Below are 15,071 nucleotides of genomic sequence, written 5' to 3' on the forward strand. Positions count from 1 at the left end.
TTTTATTGTATTTTGGCAATTTTTGAGGTCCTTAGGAGCCCGACCTTTAGTAGCTATCAATCCCATGTTCGGTCAATGCAATTTCCAGACTTTTGTCTAAGGAACCTTTGTAAGTTAAATTACACTCTATCTTATCTTAGAGTGATTTATATTTAAATTCATAGTTGTTATGAATTTATAAATTTATCAGTAATTCCATGTCGTTATACTGATTGACCTACTTACAGGAGAGGTGACTAGAATGGTTAAGTTGGCTTGGTTGTTGGATTTCAGAAAAGCTATTATGCCAAATGGTCCTACCTCCCAACTGTCCTTCCTGGTCGATCCTTATTTGATAGAACTATCGGTATTCATTGGAATGATTGATAGTTCTAGACTATTTTCAATCACGTATAATATTAGACTAAGATGTAATGGTAATGATACTAGGTTACGTCAAAGGAAAAGTTAGTTGTTAGAAGCGAAGCGTTGTCCGACTTTCGAGTCATCACTTTAGTTTGTGAGTGCATAGTTACTTTTATCTTACATATAGATATAGAATATTTACAATAAATACATGTTATATGTGGCTATTATCTGTGTTCCTGATATCTATGCTAGATGAACGATTTATACATGTTTTATTTTATTCAAACTGTATATGTATTGTTATACCTATAAATATATTGGGTAGAGATGGGTAGATACAGGATGATATATATGATGAGAGATGAAAGATGAAATAGATGATGCGAGGCCTTGACTTGAAGATGATATAGTCGTCTAACGAAGTATAGATGACAACCACAAATTATTATAGACACTCTAGTGGAACGCTAATAGGCTTGCAACCTGTAGGTGTTTTTGAACTAAGTGTTCACCAAGTGTACTCCCCCCTCCCCCCCCCCCCCCCCCCCCCCCATTGCCTTATATATATATATATATATATATATATATATATATATATATATATATATATATATATATATATATATATTGCTAAGGAATCTCCTGAACATTATTGTCTATCCCGAAGATAATCCTTAGGATATGTTCTTCGATAAGATGCTTTAGATACAAAGAGTGGAGATAATGAGAATGGGTAATCAAGTAGAATGATTTGATAAAAGTATATAATTAAATGAATTTAATTATTATGGGTTGAAAACCATATTTGCTCATCAGGTTCCCAAGCATGACTCACTCAGCTTTTTGCATTACAGGTAGTGACACGAGAGCACATATGTGATGAATGATGAGGGATTTATGGATTATAGGCCGATAGAATAATAGATGTTTGTAGGGCTTGTATTATTTCCGTTTATACTTACGTAGTGTATTGACAATGGCATCTCAATGCTTTTAATATAAATAAAATAAATTTATTCGGAAATGCTTTGATAATATTATTATCATGTTTTTTGGAACAAATTTCGCAATAATATTTTTTAAAAGTGATATTCTGAATTTGAAACGTTCGTCCGCACACCACTTATCCTTCCAAAAAAAATGTTTTCAGACCAATATTCTCACAAAAAATAAATTTAAAGAAATACCAAAATCCTCAAAGTCAACTCCAATATGGGAGACACAAAGCCAAGCTCCTGTAATGTACTTTTTTAGCAAGCGACTTCTCATTACAGCATATAGTATGGACAACTTAAAGTTGTGTTATAACAAGAAGCAACAAGAAGAGAGGGTAGTGTTCATGGTATTATAACACCCGTTAAGAGAAGAGAGATAGAGATAGATAATGTGTGCAGCCAATAGATGATCTTGTTTCATCTAGTCATGATCACAACAAGAAGCAACACAACTAGATACAACAAGAGGGGAGGGGGGTGTTTATCTTGTTATGACTAGGTTATGAGGTGTCACATCAACAATAATATCATTTCTCGTTGTTCATACCATATGCTCTTAGTAAGTGTAAATTTAAATATGACTTTGATACAAAAAGACCATAAACAACTCGACTCCAATTTTAATCTTTACCACCGTTAGCAAGGAGAGCTAAATTCAAATTTTAAGACAGCCAATCGACTAATAAAAAGATGAAAGTATATCATAATTTTCTATTTTTTGTTAATCCCTAATGATATTACACAAATAACAATTAAACGCTTAACGATCTTACTAATTTCTAGTGAAGCAAAATCAATACTCCATGAACCCTTTTGCATATTTAATACCAAAATCAAAAAATAGGAACCACATCATCTCGTAACTTAGAACTCTCGATTATAAATTTTCAAAAGTATTATTGGCCCATTGAGTATGATTTATTCTTGCATGCTAAAAATGAAGTTACAAAGCGTATCATTTGGAAGAGATAATACTTAAATGACCTTCCTATGTTCTATACTTTTCGACATTTCTTAAAAGAAAATACAAACATTAAAATTATTAAATGTGACTTGAGAATTAACGATCTTAATAGATATTGATGCGTTCAATCAAGATAATGAAACCTGACATCCAATAGGGACGAGATAAGTGTTTAGAGTAGATTCAAGATTGTACATGACGAACATTTATCCTTCCTTTGTGGTTGCGAGTATCCATCCTAAATCTTATTAGTTTTATATGTTTTGTCAATTTTGGTATCAGAGCAAAAATAGGTCTTACACACTTTATTAATTTTATGTTACAACACATTGTTATGAATATAATTCGTAAACTACCAACACTTTTTAATAATTACAAACCTACCGACACTTTATTACATTACAAATAATTACAATTCCTTCCATTGACGTAAATCATGAAGAACAAATATATTATTGAAGACGCGTGTCCTTTCCGTATGGAAGGAATTGTAATTATTTGTAATATACTGTAATAAAATGTCGGTAGGTTTGTAATTATTAAAAGGTGTGTGTAGCAGGGACGAAACTTATGCAGGGCCAGGAGGGGCTGTGGCCCCCTGTTTTTTTTTTTTTTTTTTTTTTTTTTTCATAATTAACCTTTAACTATTAAATTTGTTACATATTAAGCCTAAAATTATAAATTTTGACTTTGCCCCCTTATTCTTCAAAATTATAAATTTTGACTTTGCCCCCTTATTCTTCAATTTTTATATATAATTTATTTTCGGCCCCAAATCAACACTTCAAGCTCAATCAGTCCGGTCTAAGTCTAGTCTAGTCTAGGTTACGAATAAATTTGTCTAAGTAGTTGGGGCCTACCTTATTTTAGTTAGTGTTACATTTTGTATTTTATCTTATATATAATACGACTAACAGCTATGGTTTCAATCAAACTATTATTTTCTAGATCACAGAAAATTTCCTCATGCATTCTTATATATATTAAAGGTGGACACTTTTTATGAATAGTGAACCTGTGTGTTTTTTTGGCAAGAATAGCTCATGGATGTGTTGTTTCCGTTTTATTTTTGTATCTGGGTATTTTATGAAATATTTACATTTTTGTATGCACGTGTTGATCATCGTTTGGTTTATCCGTTTCCGGATCCTTCCCACCGCCTCCTTATCCGATCTCTTCCGATTCCAGCTCTATCCCTTATCCCGTTCCCTCGCCCAATCACATAAGCTTGCTTCCCCCGCTTTGTATTTGTTTCATTCTTTTGGAGACGATCACTCTCCAGTTCCACGCCTCTCTGCCCTGACCTTCTTTCGGACTCTATAACAGCCATCAGCCACAACCACAAACTCGATACATGACTTTCAGGAACCAAAGGAACGAAAGAAATCTGGTATGTACACGAAGCTTTAAAACATATGCTCACTTTCTCCTGCATCCCGTTTCTTTATATGAGATTACGCGCTCCAACAGACATCGCCCATGTATTCTGTTTATCTGTGAATTTGGAGTCGAAACCTCCACCGTGTATTAGTCTGTCTTAATCTGTGGTTAGAAGTCATGTACTTCAGGTAAGGTCCATCTTCTACTACTAATTTTAGCCTTAGACTGATTGAAGCCTTAAATAATTTTTTTTCTCCTTCCACCTCTTCGATCTGCAGTCGCCTGCTATCTTCACGATTGACGATGCCATCAGAAACTTCGTCGCCTCCGACAACGACGTCGACCTCCGGTTGCAGCAGGTAAGCTTTTTTTTTCCTTCCTGAAAATAGATTCTCATAAATAGATCGATTGTTTTTCCCCTAAAAATATGATTCATTTCGTGGTCAAAACTGAGGATTGGACTGCGAGGAAGGCGGCAGCAGAGGCGGTGGTGAAGTTGGCTTTAGTGGAGACAAATTAGTTGTCGGAGTTCAAGGCTTCGTGCTTGAAAACATTTGAGGCAAAAAAGTTCGATAAGGTTTAATACTAATCTATGAATCAAAATTAAGTGGTAATTATGTGGATTTTCGTTGAGTAATAATATTATTTTGTAGCTGAAAGCTGTAAGGGAGACGATGAATCAGATGATGGAAGCTTGGAATTTAATTCCAGATGTACTTGAGTAGGTATCACCACCCCGTTAATCACAATCTTCTAAAGGTATGAAGAACTATTCCTCTAAAATTTGAAATACATATATGCATGGTTCCTGAAAAACTAATACTTAGCAATAAGATCAGATCACCGCATCTCATTCATATATTTTGTTAAATTAAAATTGCGTTCCAAATCGTAGTTTTTTCCACATAAATTCTTAACTTAGCATAAAATTAATTGAAAAAACTCTGATCAGTTAGTAAAAACTTTGTTTAATCTTAGTTCCTACTCACTTGTAATCTATATACTTGTGTTTATGTATGTGATTGTTTGTTGATGATAATAATTATCCGAATTCCCAAAATGATGTAATTTCTGATCTGTGATATGACAGAAGAAGCTGTCAGTTATGTACGATATCCACTAAGAACACCTCAAACTGTTCATGAGTCAACTGGTTCTTCCACCAGCAGTACTACTCGTAGAAATTCAATCGAGAACAGCAACAAGAAAAATGATCCTGCAATGTTTCGTAAGCTGGATCGCAAGAAGCCAAATGATCAAAAACTAAACATTGCAGTTTCTCTGCCTCCAATTCTTGTCTCTAACAATGAAGATCATCTCAAGCTTAAACCAGTGACGAAACACGTCATCTTCAATGAAATTTCAGATGAAAAAATGCACGAATCACTATATCATGAAGAAAGGTCAAGCTCCAAAGTTGCAGAGATCATTGACAACTACAGTATCAACTTAATCCAACAAGAATCCGAGGACTTATATGTGATCCGCAATCAGCTTCTTCAAATCAAAACCCAACAGTCCAATTAATTCGATCTCCTCAAGGTAATTTCAGTTTCATTGTTACTTTAGAATTTAGATTAACCCAACCAATAAACTCTTTCTCATATCTCTATTGCTCTAACCTAAATTACAGAAATATATTCGGAGCTCACAGAATGGGATATGATCATTGGAGTCTCGTGTACACGGACTCGAGTCAACACTTGATGAAATTTCATTTGATTTGGCAAAGTCAACCGGAAGAATCTCAAATCCCGAAACTACCCTCGGATACTAAAGCCTCTCCCAAATCAGAAGTGTAACTGTTATTCTTGGCTCTGATTTCTGCTTCTCCAGTTTTGAGGTAAATATTTTCATTATCGGCTTCTATGAATTTCTTATATACTTTTCTAATTATAGGTATTATGATTTTAGTAGTTAGTAGGAGGAAATGATTTCTATAGCTGGTAATTAATCTAATTTATTGTTGGTTGGGTTGTGCAGGAATTAAACCGAAAACTCAAAGCCTATGAAAGGTGATCGTACCTGTATTAGCAGCTAAACAAACATTTTAGGTTCTGCAGTTTTATAACTCAAAAGTTGATGTTTTTTTGTTCATTATTAATTGAAAGTAGATGCTTAATTGCAGCATTTGAATGTCGAAACAATTAATGACCATTTTACCCTTTTTTTTCTGGAATTAAACTTAAATACAACTGACAATAAAATTAACCCTTAATTCATGTTTTTTTTTCATCATCTAAATGTATGCCTTATTTCACATTTTTTGGCAGATAAAATTGCGGTCAAAGTCAACTAATTATATTGTTAAAATGATTGCTTTTTCGCTTTCCCACTTAAGGAGACATGGTCAAGACCTCCAATCTTCGCTAACTAAGGATATGAACTTTTTGTGAGCCAGTTGAAGATATGTAGGGTTGCATGGTGCGAAATACAAAATGGATGTCACAACTTTTTAAAATTTATGTTATAAATTGTTGGCAGGAACAATTAAGTGATGAAAAATTTAAGGCAAAAGAAGAAGATGAAGATTCAGCTCAAAAAATGGCCAGAGTTATACAAAGAATAACCGAGTTACATGATAAGGTATATATATATATATATATATATATATATATATATATATATATATATATATATATATATTGAAAAAAAACAAATGAAAACTTTTGCTGATATTCATCATCTTCCAAATGCTTAAAGGTAGATTTGTATGACTGTTATTGTTGGTTTGGGTTATCGAGATTGCTTTTATTGGTAATAATTAAAATTTTATTTATTTATATCTTCTTTTTAATGAAAATGGGTCGAATTCAAAGAATTATACAGCTTTTATTGTATTAATGTAAGTTATTGTAAGCTTTATTGTTTTAGATTTGGCAATTTATGCTTGGAGTGTCTTACTGTGACATGGCTTCCTTCCTTTCAATTCAACTTTTGACTATTTTGCCCCTGTTGTGCTTTGGTGGAGTTTGACATCTTTGTTGTTGCTACATATATTTTGTAAGTATACCGTGGGTTAGATGATGCTAGTATGTGGTAAGGAAATGCAAACCCTTGGCTTTTTCATTTCAAGATTTTCAATAATCTTTGTTCTCAACCCTTTGCTTTTTTGTTTCAAGATTTTCATATTTGCTACTTTTAAACAAATACATTACACATTTGCATCGAAATTATTTCAAATAGTATAAAAAACTCATTTTTTATAATTTGAACTGATAGGGCTTCAAGTCCAACTGTGAACCCCAAAGTTCATGGCAACAAGTATTTCCTTATTCGATCTGTAAGCCCTCAATGTGTTTCTATGTACAATTTTTAGCTTCCTATCAATATGATGATATCTTGAAATATAGTGATAGCAACATTACAGGTTAAAACCTAAGTAATGAGAAATAGGGTGATTAGATAAACTTGTAAAGGAGGCGAAACACTCACCAAAAGAGACTCCAACTTCCCAGGTGAGTTTATTGATTATATGTCATTTGATTCTTAAAGTTGTGAATTTGGATAAGAATAGTGTGTATTTACGTTCTTTTTATGTTCATGTTTTTTTTCGGGTTTCATTTATCTTCGTGGGTTAAAGGAAAAAAATAAAAGCATTAGTATCTTTATGTTGTGCTTTTTTTTCATTGATTTTAGGGCATTGCTATTTAGGAGGTGCAAAGGTTTCAAAGGCTAATCAAGGAATCATGGAAGGGTATGTTGATTTTGCTTTTGAAAGATAATGTTGGTAAGTATTCATTATAGATTATATGTGTTGACATTTTTCAAATTTCATTTTTTGAGAGTGCATTGCTCCTTTTGTCTATATAACTACACTGAAATGCAAAACCTCATTCATCACACCAGATTATTCAGGCCTTTTAGCCTCTCTTTCGCCTGCAAACTTTTGTCAAACTGTACATAAACCGGTAAGTTCGTAGCTAATTTTTTTCACTTTTTGGAGCCCATCAAGTTTTCTTTAGGATTGTAGATAACTAAGAAGTCTTGACTGTATTTATTAGTTTTTCAAAGTCCTGATATGTTTTTTTTTCTTTTCTTTTCTCAGGGCTTATGGAATCTAACAAAGCCGATGATTGAACTTATTAGCATACTATAACACACATTGATCAACAAATTGATTCTTTTTTTTGTGGTGACTTTGCTTTTATCAGATACGTGTGTTGTCATTTTATCAAATGTTTTTTGAGCTAGCTAATGTTATACTTAAACAACACTTAATGAGGGAAAACTCATGAAACATATATTTCGATAAATAGCTTATCCGACAACAAAAAAAAATTATCCATAACCAAACAATATTACTATCCCATAATAATTAACAATACTCAAACTATAAACAAATAGTTAATCAAATAACATTTACAAAGAACAACCGACGGAAAAAATTGTCTCATCCGACCCCCACAACGCGGGGGCTCCGCACCTAGTTGTGAATGGTAGGCCACAATAATCAAACCACAAATCTTTATATTTGATTTATTCTTGTTTACTCCTAACTAAATGCATGAAATTGTTTCAAAACTATATACAAAATCCAAGACGTCATGAACAAATACACACACTCTTTCTCTCTTTCCATATATATCTCTCTCTCTCTCTCTCTCTCCTTTCATATATATATATATATATATATATATATATATATATATATATATATATATATATATATATATATATATATATATATATATATATATATATATATATATGAGAGAGAGAGAGAGAGAGAGAGAGAGAGAGGATCTCTTAATTAGACTCAAGAAGCTTTCTTGTCACCATAAATATACAGACACATGGTAAAGACTCAATTTAGTGGAGTTGATATGAAAGAAATTAGGAGCATAGGTCGCCAAGTCATCACCGGTCGGTGGTTCATGGTGTTCGCTTCTCTTCTCATCATGTCTGTCTCTGGAGCCACCTACATGTTCGGTTCATACTCCGGTGACGTAAAATCTTCCCTCGGATATGACCAAACCACCCTCAACCTGCTTAGCACCTTCAAGGACTTGGGTACCAACGTCGGGGTCATATCAGGTCTAATCAACGAAATCTCCCCTCCATGGGTGGTGCTCCTCATTGGCGCCACCATGAACTTCTCCGGCTACTTCATGATATGGCTCGCCGTCACCGGAAAAATTAAAAAACCGAGCCTCTGGCAAATGTGTTTGTACATTTGCATCGGTGCAAATTCGCAGACTTTTGCTAACACCGGGGCATTGGTTACTTGTGTCAAAAACTTTCCTGAAAGTAGAGGCGTTGTATTGGGGCTTTTGAAGGGTTATGTGGGTTTAAGTGGTGCGATTATTACACAGTTGTATCATGCGATTTATGGGCTTGATTCAAGGTCTTTAATCTTGTTCATAGGATGGCTTCCAGCTGCCGTTTCCATGGTGTTTCTTCGAACAGTTCGGATTATGAAGATTGTTCGTCAAACGAATGAACTCAGAATGTTTTACAAGTTTCTTTATATATCACTTGGGCTTGCAGGGTTTCTTATGGTTATTATAATAATCCAAAATAGTTTCAAGTTTTCTAAGCCTGAGTTTATCGGAAGTGCTTCTGTCGTTGTGATTCTGCTTTTTGCACCATTTTTAATTGTGTTTAAAGAAGAGCTGAACCTATGGAAAGCTAACCAAGAAGTGGTTAACAACATCAAGATTTCTCCGGTCAAAATAGTCACGGAGGCTCCGAACACAAACCACCTTCCACCACCGTCGGAAAAGGAGGTTTCTTGCTGGAGGACTGTGTTTACGCCTCCGAGGAGAGGTGATGACTTCACCATACTACAAGCACTTTTCAGCATTGACATGTTGATTCTCTTCACCACCACCACCTTTGGCATAGGCGGAACCCTAACCGCAATCGACAACCTTGGCCAAATTGGGAGGTCACTAGGCTACCCAACCACCAGCATCACCACCTTCGTTTCACTCGTGAGTATCTGGAACTATCTGGGTCGGGTCAGTTCGGGTTTTCTCTCAGAAATCTTGCTAACCAGATACAAATTCCCTCGTCCATTGATGCTCACTTTGGTGCTTTTTCTCTCATGCGTGGGCCATCTTTTAATCGCCTTCGGTGTACCCAATTCCCTCTACATTTCTTCGGTCATAATGGGTTTTTCCTTCGGAGCACAATGGCCGTTGATTTTTGCGATCATATCTGAACTATTCGGATTAAAATACTACTCCACTTTGTACAATCTAGGCGCCGGAGCAAGTCCGGTTGGATCATATATCCTCAACGTGGTGGTCGCCGGTCGTCTTTATGACAAAGAAGCTACACGTCAATTGAAAGCAAAAGGAATAATCAGAAAACACGGGGAAGATCTGGTTTGTAATGGCATCGAATGTTATAAAATGTCTTTTCTGATTATCACTGCAACAACACTGTTTGGATGTTTGATTTCACTTGTTTTAGTGATTCGTACAAAAAAGTTCTACCGCAGTGATATCTACAAGAAGTTTCGTGAGGCCACAGAAGTGTCGGAGATGGTGGTGCCGCCTTCAACCACCACACCACCACCACCGGAAAGAAACATGATGGAGGAAGATAATAAATGAGGTAGATATCATCAATCATCATAGTTTAATTAGGTAACGTACTAGACAAAGCTCTTAAATCTTTTTGTCACGTTTTCGTTTGGTAGATAATTAATATATGGAAATGGGCCACATGTTAAATTTGTTAAAGAGAAATTAAAGCTCTCGCTTTACAAGATCATGTGAAGTTTCTAATGTTTCCAAAGTACATTCATTAGATTCGACTTGTGAATAGACAAATCAATTGTTGGTCAATGCCATGTAATATTAGTAAATGAAAAATACATGCAAGGCTATAATATATATGTTCATAGAACGTGTAAATGAAGACTAGCTACGCTAGTAAAATAAAAATTATGGTTTGTTAAATATATTAAAGAAGAGATTGTTTTACGTAGTACATAAATTGTCAGAAAAATAGCATAAAAACATAAAGTATAAAGAAAGTAAACCATAATAACTTACTTAATCAGTCATTATTAAACATATAAATAGAAAAAATGCACATGGGATGACATTGGATCTTACAATGCTATTTATTGTTTCCAATGACTCACTTTCACCAATTAATCTTCACCCTCCCAAACCTCAGGAAATACGCCACCCACGGGACACAAGGCTCGTGGTACGAGCCTTATTATTTTTTTACATAACAAGAGATTGAAAAAATGGTCCATTTGTTATATAATAATATATTATATATATGATAAAAGTAAGATTTAAACTTCTTTATAGACTATAGTAAGAAAATTGTGTAAGGAATTGATAAATATTAATGCTTTTTTTTTGTTATATAAATAGTTGGACTAAAAAACACAAAAGCCACCTAATTCGTCCTAACTTTATAACTAAAATTCTAATGTTTTCAACAATTTAAGAACGATTTTTTTTTGTATGGTCATGTGTGGTGTTGACATTTGTTCTGGTCCTGTGTGGTAGTGTGGTATCGGCTTCCCTTTGGTGAAAAGTGTTTTTGTGGGTTAATGTTATTCTTTCTGAACGAGAAAGCTTAGTAATGTGTTTATTGGCTACAATGAGGTATAACGTGGGTTTGCCTAAAAGGTGTGTTGTGAAAACTGTCTTATATGTCTTTATTTGTGTGATATGGAAGTTAAGAAACGAGATGGTTTTTGGAGACATATTTCCTAGTCATAGCGTTTTGTTTGATAGTATAATAGATTTTTTTATGGTATGTTAAAAGAAAGGTAGATTACACTAACATCGTTGCAACAGATACGAGTGCCCTTGACAACTAAGGAGTGAAGTTCACCGAGAAGATCAGGAAGCCAACATGTTTCAATAATTGTATTAGCAACCCTCTATCTTGTCTCATCCCATATAAACTATTTTTTCTCGCTACTTCAGTCACATGTCAAAATAGTACATTAGACTTAGAAAAGACGTTTAGTGAGTCTTTCAGGGGTTAGACATCATAATTTAGAAACCATGCATTTAGTAAATCTTACTGAAACTCCTTTCGGTAAAACTCTTTTATTCATTTTAACTAGTTGTGAGACCCATATATTATACGGATTGATTAAAACAAAATGTTAAGTACGAACGATTAAATAGAAATTTTATTTGAATTTGAAATTGAAATAAGTGAAAATTATCAGAAAAAAAAAACATGCAAAAAATAAATAAATTAAAATTATGTGTTTAGTGTGTACTAAACGGGTTAATTATAACAAAATGTTAAACATAAAGGTTTAAACTGTAAATTTATTTGAAATTGAATTTGAAATTAATAGTAATTATGGTAGGTTTAATTTATGGAAACTAAATTAATGATACATTGAAAATGAAAATTAAAGGAATGACAAGTGAAAAATAAATATATCTCAAATTATGACAAAATGACATATGGCTAATTTTATGAGAAGGACATGTGGCAAAGTCATTTTCATTTATTAGGATAGATTAGATAAACATATTAAAACCCCTTTCCGTATACCCATATTCAAAATATGAGCCAATTTAAGGTACCATTGTTATTTTGGGGCGTAAATCCACTAGCTCAAAGTAAGTAACACACACAACACTAGACTTCTTGTGGTATTAAATACATATTCTTGGATCAATTGAAATGTTTGGATTCGAATAAATTACAAGATAGGATTCAAGTTTGGCCTAGTATAATCTCCTAAGGCGAGTATAAATGTATTTTTCCTTTTGGGTACATGTCACAAACTATGATATTTTCATATCACATTCTTTTCTTATCAAACGAAATATGGATACTAACTTCAAAACATCTTCTCAAATGTTTTACGCTTATGGAAGTCATGTATGATAGTTTAGCATCATGCATTGCATGTCATCATGTAGTATGAAAAAGTCAAAGTCATGTCACACATGTTATACCTATTGCAAAGTTTTGAATTCTATATCAAACATATTTACAAAGACGTGTATTTACAAAGAAGTGATTTTACCTCTTTCATCCTCTCCTTTCTTGTATTTACAATAATACCACTATCATCATCGATCCCAACCCATCAACATTTTCCTAACCCCTTCCTCAATCTTACCCTTCTGCACACACAATTTGTCCCCTTCATTCAATAAAACTCTATAAACTTCCCATTCTCTCCCTCCAATCAAATGCCTACTAATTTCAGCCTGCAACAACACATTCATACTCTCAATTCTCAAACACAAAACTCAAACACAACACTCAAAAACTCAATTTGGGTAGAAATTACCGAAAATATGTCCATATTCAGCATCTTGAGAGCAAGGGTAATATCGTAAAATACCAACGGCCTCCCTTTCCCACATAACTCCACCGGATTTGCAACAACCAACTCTGTGTCGGGCCCACGGTTGACCAAACCTACCCTTAGAGGGCGAACTAATTCCATACGGATTCTAGAACACAATGCACTTTGTTTATTTGGATCCACAATCTTCTTTCCATCAGCTTGTACTATAAACAAATCAAGTTCACAAATTTTTCTATCTTTCTTCATAAACCTCCCATATGATATCTAAAATGAAAAAAGCATATACAGTTTAATGAAACCTTTTTCTTTTTGTTTATTAAAGATTATAACCTTAAAGGGTATATCTATATATATACCTGAATGTTGTAATCTTTCAAAGTTCTCATTATATCATAGAGGACTCCTTTGTGATCATGGCAAACAATCTGGACAAGTGTATGAGCAGGACTTAAGGAGTTATCAATCATGACTGAAACTGAAACTGAAACACTTTCATGTTTGTTTTCATCCAACAATTCAAGATTAAACATGTCTTCTGTGATTTCTGGAGGAATAAAAGATGGTGGGCCATTAGAACATGCTGTGAAATTGGGTCCCACCATTTTTATCTCACAGCTTAACAAATCATCTTTAAGAACAGCTTTTAAATGATCATGTGTATCCTCCTTTCGTTTTGTTGTATGTAAAAGTTCCCTGAAAAGACTTTATAAGCCCTAGAAATTCTGGAAAAAGATCAAAAAGGATTCAAAGATTGATAAAAGAGAAGTTTTTAGAGTATTAACCTTGTATCAGTCACGAAAAACAAGTCCATCACCATTCCATCAGGGGTGGTTGATACTTTGACTCTTTGAATAACAAGTTCAAGCTCGCAAAGAAGATGAGTCACATCTGATAGATAAAAGTATGTTTAAGAAAAATGAATTAGAGAGATGGATCTAGAATATAAACGGTGGGATTTGGGTTATGAAGTTGGATATGGTGTACCATGTAACAGGCCTTGTCGATCATGGCAGCAAAACTTGATGAGAAACACATCTGCAGGCTTGGGTGGTTGTGATTCAGGGTGGTAGAATATGAGTGTGTTAGCAGAAGAACAAGAAGGGCAAGCCTCCAATAGTCTCTTCTTCAATAAACTCCATAGCGTACCTGGTTTCCCAACTACCCAAAACACTATGTAACACCATTTTCCATCTGTAGATACATCTGCACATACCATCGAATAGTATCAAACAGTGATATTCTCTCAATTGTTTGAGCTAGAAATAGGTTTTGATAAATTAAGTGTAAAACAGTTTAATTCAAAGGCGAATCTTGCGCTTTAATACCAGTTGTTCAACATAAGCACAAAGTAGATTACGATTCTGAGAAAGAAGATAACTAAATTATCTTAAGCTATGAATCCGAAAACGAAAACCGCCTAATTAGTAATGATCACCAATACATATTCAAACGATGAACAATTATATGTATGTGAAACAGCGATTGAAGTCCAAACTCAAATTATAAATCATGAATCACAAACAACAGATGACTCTGTTTTTCAAATTTAACGAAAGACCAAATAAAAGCACCAAAATACAATCGGAGAAATCAGAGAAGAATAACTACAAACATACCACCGCGAACAATGCTCAAACCGAAGAAGAGGATGGTGCGACAAAGATCACAACCAAGACCGGTTTTGTCAGGACAATTGATTGTGATTACAGTAGCTTCGTCTTCCTTTTCCGCCTGCTTAATTATAACTACGTCGTCGAAAAGCATCTTCCTCCTTGCAATCTGTGAAGCAAATTAGGGTTTGAGAATCAAGTGGAATCCAGTGTTAGAAGAGGAGTAGGATTCCTACTGTATCCATTGATTCCATCTTTTATTTACAGGATAATGGTGTTCTACGTCATTCCTCCAACAATTATCAGATTATAAAATTAAGACCCTTGGAAATCTAATTTGGTTGGATTACAAATATATTTTTATAAAAAATATTATATAAAATTTTGTCATTAAATTATAAAAATAACCCAGACAACTTTAATTATTAAAAGATAAAAACAACTTTGAATTAAAAATCAAGAAGATAGTCACCGATAATTGAAAACGAGAAGAAAGCGGTTGTTGT

At 33.8% G+C, this 15,071-nt stretch overlaps 2 protein-coding genes and 1 long non-coding RNA gene across 3 annotated transcripts; 2 read left to right on the top strand and 1 right to left on the bottom strand.

Annotated features, from left to right (window-relative positions):
• Positions 1 to 4,785: 4,785 nt before the first annotated feature.
• LOC128125936 (uncharacterized) lies at positions 4,786 to 6,255 on the top strand. Its single transcript, XR_008223269.1, has 3 exons — positions 4,786 to 5,229; positions 5,321 to 5,530; positions 5,671 to 6,255. It is a non-coding gene; the product is annotated as an uncharacterized LOC128125936 (long non-coding RNA).
• A 2,179-nt stretch (positions 6,256 to 8,434) lies between these two features.
• On the top strand, positions 8,435 to 11,595 carry LOC111893034 (uncharacterized). The gene is made up of 2 exons (XM_023889106.3): positions 8,435 to 10,251; positions 11,463 to 11,595. Exon 1 carries the CDS (start codon positions 8,484 to 8,486, stop codon positions 10,248 to 10,250), a length of 1,767 nt encoding a protein of 588 aa, XP_023744874.1. The 5' UTR covers positions 8,435 to 8,483; the 3' UTR covers position 10,251; positions 11,463 to 11,595.
• Positions 11,596 to 12,587: 992 nt separating this feature from the next.
• On the bottom strand, positions 12,588 to 14,871 carry LOC111893037 (ACT domain-containing protein ACR10). The gene is made up of 6 exons (XM_023889110.3): positions 14,572 to 14,871; positions 13,940 to 14,158; positions 13,738 to 13,843; positions 13,312 to 13,648; positions 12,935 to 13,219; positions 12,588 to 12,851 (listed from the first exon to the last, which is right to left on the bottom strand). Exons 1-6 carry the CDS (start codon positions 14,717 to 14,719, stop codon positions 12,711 to 12,713), a joined length of 1,236 nt encoding a protein of 411 aa, XP_023744878.1. The 5' UTR covers positions 14,720 to 14,871; the 3' UTR covers positions 12,588 to 12,710.
• Between the last annotated feature and the right edge of the window lie 200 nt (positions 14,872 to 15,071).

The sequence above is a fragment of the Lactuca sativa genome, chromosome 1 (genome assembly GCF_002870075.4).
Source record: "Lactuca sativa cultivar Salinas chromosome 1, Lsat_Salinas_v11, whole genome shotgun sequence".
In the NCBI taxonomy this organism is placed as follows: domain Eukaryota; kingdom Viridiplantae; phylum Streptophyta; class Magnoliopsida; order Asterales; family Asteraceae; genus Lactuca; species Lactuca sativa.